Genomic DNA, 5,648 nt, shown 5'->3' on the forward strand with positions numbered 1-5,648 from the left:
ATGCATTAAATGAAGCCAAATATTATTCAAACACAAAAAATCACAACATGACCCCATGCATGTCACGCTGAATTTTGGCAATTTTATTATATAATTTTATAAAAATGCTTCAGCCAGCAACAAACAAGATTGAATGTTTCACTAAGTATAAAAATCCTAAAGCTTGAAAAAACTTAAAATGTAAATAAGTTAATTTTTCTGTAAAAGAGGTGTTAAAGCAACTCGTGGGAAAACAAAGTGTGTAGCGAGTGTACAGTGTGTGTGTGTGTGTGTGTGTGTGTGTGTGTGTGTGTGTGTGTGTGTGTGTTGTAGAGTGCGTAGATGCAGCAGACAGACATGTCTCAGTTGGTTTGGTGTCCTCTACTTACTTTTAATAGGCCTACTTGTAAATACAACTTTTGGCCCGTAATTTATTTTCCTCTTTGTAGCGACCAGAGAGGGGGGGGGATATATCCAGTCTCTGATAGTGTTACATTATTATGAGAGTGCTCTGTTTGATTCTGAAATTGTATATATTTATATAAATAGGCCTATATACATATATATGTGTGTCTGTAGCCTGTTATTATCTCATTATACCGCACTGTGAATGAATCAAAGTAAGTGGTCATGAACACATCTGTCCATCAGACAGAGGGCTGCTGTGCCTCCTGTCATCATTAACGGACGTCTCTTTAAAATGAACGCTCAGAGGAGAGGAGTTCTCATTTCTTTAACCGCCTGCTGCTTCCCCTCCTCTCTCTTCGGTTCCCCTCCTCGGCTCCTCCGCTCGCATCTCCTGTGGGCGGGACTAAGTCTCGAGGATAGGAGTCGAGGAGGAGAGTTAGAGAAATGAGAAAGGGCCCGGGAGAACTGAACAGCAAAATAAACCCAAACCGAGACATACAAAACTAAAAACGTGACATAACATGAGAATCGTGACAAAAATACTTTTAAACTGTAGCCTGTAAAGGAGTGCTACACCTTCAACATTGTGTGTGCTTGAGAATAAAATGACCCTTCTGAACTGCAGAGGTTAGTGTATCTTTTCAAGTGAAATGGTGGAGAATAAGCTTGCTGCATACTCCATTTAGCTGAAGAAAAACAAACAGGTTGGTCATGTGGCTGGTTCCTCCACACAAACAAAATGCATGACGCTCTATTAAACGTAAGAATCCATTAAAAAGACAAAAGAAGCAAACAGATGCTGTGTTAATAGCCTTTATAGGGGATCATTATGGGTGACCTGTGCCTAAAAAACAACAAGAATTATGACATTAAGTCCAGGGTGCTTTAAGAATATGAAGTATATAATCAGGAATTGTGCTTTGATTGGACACCTCAGGCTTAGTACGTCTAGTCCTTTGACTGGAACATCCCTAAATGGCACATTAATATGAAGATAACAAGATGTGCTGTTTGTTGTGAATATGAGCATATTTGATATTGATCATTTTCTAAATCCCTTCCCTGAACAGATGTGATACACTGACCTGATAAATAAACAGGATATGTCATGTGCCATGTCAACATGGTCAAGACGTGTCTAAATACTTTGTTTGAACACATCTATCAGATCAATTCACCACTAAACATATTTTACAAGGACTGTGGATGCTTTTTCCTGTTAAATGAGAATTTTTGTGACTTGTGTCCACTAAGTCTTGGCATTGTGACTTCCTGTGATTTAAAAATGACTTTGCAGTTGCTTTCTAATTAGACAAAAGTAAATAAAAAAAAGTGACAATGTAGGTAAAAAAAACAAACCGCTGGATGATTTGGACCCTTATTTTTTTTTTGACAAGTTCAAAATAATATCCAGAAATGTTCTGAAATCACAACAAATCACACAAAGCAGGAAAATCAACAGATGCAACATATTTGATATGCTGAAATATGAAACATAACATGACTAATATTCATTTAAAATATAAAGGATGTCTGAAGCGGGCTTATAAGAACCATCTGTGTGTTTAGAACAGGCAGCAGTGGAGCAGAGAAAAACGTTGGTTGTGAATGCAGCGCTGGAAACGCCTCGTGTGGATGACAGAGATAGAGTGGAAAATGTCACTGCCTTAATGATGAGTGATGAGTGTTTTGAGTGTGTGTGTGTGTGTGTGTGTGTGTGTGTGTGTGTGTGTGTGTGTCTGTGTGTGTGTGTGTGTGTGTGTGTGTGTGTGTGTGTGTGTGTGTTGCTGTATCCCGAAACAGTATTTGAACAAATCATGAACCAAAGTGTTTAAATATTTTTTATGATGTTACCAGTGTGTTCTGATGTGATCTGTGCCTTTTTGGTGAGAAGACAATTTTATTATTAACTGTTTTATTTATTTAGCCATGCAGGCTGGTTCCTTTGAGGATTGAAGCCTCTTCAAGGGAGACCATGAAGAAGGTTTTACAATTTTCCGGACAGAATATAATAATGAAACAGCAGACTAAAATACATCTAAGCTAAGAAAAGAGACAATTAACAAACAAGTCGTTTACTATATAATTTACATTAGTCTTGATGTTAATAACATGAGCTTTATTCATTTATGTTAATAATATTTTTCATTTAACTTTCAGACAGGCACTCTTTTTAAGAATAGTTTAACATTTTTGGTATCTACTTCTACCTATTTCAAAAATCTTTAAAAAAGTGTATATGGTTTTAAGGTTGAATATGATTATGCGATTAAGTCTCTAACATTTTCAGCTGTTTATAATTGTGTTATTTATCTGTAAACAGCATCACTGTTTGTTTTTTGGTTAGTCAGTGTGGATGGGTTCAAAAGTAATTACAACCACAGCTGCCTGCGTTAAAATGCCATTCTGCAGCTGCTTTTATGAATAAATAAATACTGACTGGCTGAAATACTAATTACCTGTTTTTATGATTTGAAATTAAATATGCATAGAGTTGAATAATTGTTTGTGTATTCTTTTACTAAAACAGACTGACAGAACAGTGTGAAGCCAGCGGGAATCACAGTGTTTGTATGCCTCACACAGGGAAACACATAATGACAGTTCCAAAACGGACTGAAATCAAAGTTGTAGGAAAACTTTCAGTTCCTTGATAATAATACATGCCTCAGCCTTTGTGTCCATTACTTTTTCACTCATTCTCATTGATGCCAAAACCCCACGAGTTATGAAGTGCCTTAGTGTGTCACTGTGACACTAGTTACTATAGCAACCGGGACATTGGCTGCACGTAGTGACAGTTTCTTTTTGAAGACTATGTGTGATACTAGAAAAGGGACATGGTGTCATAAATATGTATTCAGTATCCATCTTCCCGGAATAATCCCATTAGTCTTTACTGAGGACAAGAAATTGTGCTTCTGTGGATGAGCATTACAGGGAGATAAAATGCTTTAATGCTTCATTCTAGTGAATGGGGTTACATTTTGTATTTTACAATTGCCTAGGATTTTGTTACATTTTCTACAGTTCTGAGATTAACATTTGAATTCTATTTCATGCAGAAATACTGTCATTACAACTTCATAAAAATGAATCACTCAGTTCATTGTCAACACACACACACACACACACACACACACACACACACACACACACACACACACACACACACACACACACACAAAGTGGTGACCATTGTTAAGATGCAGCCCCTCTAATGGCTGACAGGCACAAGAAGAGGCTTACACACTGTACTGATGTCAACAAGTCCAATTACTCAGAGAATTGGAAGTTAATATTATCGGTTGCCGCGTATTTGCACATTTTTAGCTTTTTGATGTTGTGCAAATTTGATTCAATGTTCGGTTTACATATGCAATTTCACGAAGGATTGTGCGCAACACCTGCACAAATAAGAATAAGAAATAAATAAACAGTTATTCTCAAAGAATCAGCAAAGGAAAATACACCCTAACTGCAGTGAGGGCAACCAGAATCTTCTTGTTTCTGTGCTATTTGCATATATTTAAATGAGGTAATATGCATATCTTTGGCACAAAATTGTTCCCAACTTATGCAAATTAACCTCACTGCAAAAACAAAAAGACTGTCTTGGTTGTTTTTAGGAATATTTCTTCTCTTTGTGCGTTAGGATGTACAGCATTTAAATTCTTCTCTAATTTGCATACTTTGTTCTGGCTGCACAAGCAACACTAATACTTTGCCTCACGGATAAATGCAATCAGGTGCAATATATTTTCTAAATCTGCCTTTGAGATGGGCAGATAGTGGCTGAGGTGCAAATAATGCAGCTGTTGGCCTCAGTTCATTCTGACGGTGTTTCTACAGTTCATCTCGTGGCTGTGTGTCCTGCAGCCAGTGTTTGTAGACGACCACAGGATCTATGTTCCAGTGTTTGTGGAAGGAGATGGCCTGCTGCGTCGCCTCGGAGTAGTCATACGGTTGGGCCTAAAATATCAAGAACAAGCGTTGGTGTTTGATACGATTCATATTTCATTTAATATATTGATGAGTGGATCCTCTGATACTTTAAACCATTGCCTGATAGACAAAGTGATCCTAAATTGCATCACAAATTGACCTTATGCAAGGATGGAATTTATTTTAGGCAAGTCAATTTGAAAATACAAGTACTTTAAAGGGTACTTTTTCCACACGACCTGATAGATTAGTGGTTAGAGAACATACCAGATGAGCACAAATCCTCTCTTCACTATTGCTATCAGATGAAAGCACAAAAAAGGGAATAAATAAGAGCTAAACATTGAGAAAAGCAATTCTCCAACATTTCAAAATCAATAACACTTTCTATGCGGGTAGGTCATTTCCTAACATGTTCAATAGGAATTTCAATGAAAGAAAGTGTAATTTCATAGTTATCATTTAGATATTAGCACAGTTGACTGTTCTTGGAAAAGTAACTAAAGTTAGGAAGTTGTGTTGAGCATGTTGATGCATTGAATATGCATTCGACACTCAAATACTTTTGGAAACGTTATTCTTTACATTTGCTGAATGATATGCTTCCCTGAAGAACATTTCACATTTCTGCATGTTCTGCACGTTCTGCTGTGCACTGACCCCAATATCTTTGTTAAGTTACATTACATAGCGAACAAATGACATGTGTGTATTGTTTCCTACCTGGTGGAACAGGGGGCTGTGTGTGATGGGAACACCGAGGGAAGTGAAGCACCGGCCCAGCACCATGTCATCAGGAGCGTCGTCACTATAGCAACCACAACCACTGGAAATGAGCCGGGACACCGCAGACCGACTGAGCACCATGCTGCTCACAGAAAAAAACAGATATTTAAATAATAAAGGGAATCAACAGCACATTAAAACATGATACAAGGTTTATGTGACTGTCTGAGCCGTATTCATTTTTGTTATGTTATCATGTAAAACTAAATATTTTTATATTTCAAAGAGGCAGTTTTCCTTGAACTTTGGGAGGAAAATATCCTTTTCTTCACACACAGTATTCAGCCTGTCAGGACTATCAACGCTTCCATCACTGTTTTTTCTTTTTACGGGATGTGTAGCCAAAATAAATGTTAGCTGGTGAACATAGTGGAGCATTCAGCAGCTTGAGCAGAGTCGAATGTTTCTACTTTATTGAATTTCAACTTAGTTGTAAGTGAATTTGTCTCAGTGGGCTCAGGACAAGACATACAGTATAATAGGAAATAAAAAAGGTCTAACACACACAACAACACCCTGTCCCATAAAAC

General features: G+C 37.4%; 1 protein-coding gene across 1 annotated transcript; it reads right to left on the bottom strand.

Moving 5' to 3' along the window:
* Positions 1-4,036: 4,036 nt before the first annotated feature.
* Positions 4,037-5,236, bottom strand: LOC104949764 (beta-1,3-glucosyltransferase-like). The gene is made up of 2 exons (XM_010776171.1): positions 5,056-5,236; positions 4,037-4,359 (listed from the first exon to the last, which is right to left on the bottom strand). Exons 1-2 carry the CDS (start codon positions 5,197-5,199, stop codon positions 4,234-4,236), a joined length of 270 nt encoding a protein of 89 aa, XP_010774473.1. The 5' UTR covers positions 5,200-5,236; the 3' UTR covers positions 4,037-4,233.
* Between the last annotated feature and the right edge of the window lie 412 nt (positions 5,237-5,648).

Source organism: Notothenia coriiceps, unplaced genomic scaffold, assembly GCF_000735185.1.
Source record: "Notothenia coriiceps isolate Sejong01 unplaced genomic scaffold, NC01 NC01_scaffold00016801, whole genome shotgun sequence".
NCBI lineage: Eukaryota > Metazoa > Chordata > Actinopteri > Perciformes > Nototheniidae > Notothenia > Notothenia coriiceps.

Bases quoted from the DNA above. Each gene is read 5' to 3' on its own strand.
- LOC104949764 (XM_010776171.1), bottom strand. From the start codon at position 5,199: ATGGTGCTCAGTCGGTCTGCGGTGTCCCGGCTCATTTCCAGTGGTTGT. The intron at 4,360-5,055 runs GTAGGAAACAAT...TTGATATTTTAG, and splicing joins ACAGCCCCCTGTTCCACCAG to GCCCAACCGTATGACTACTC.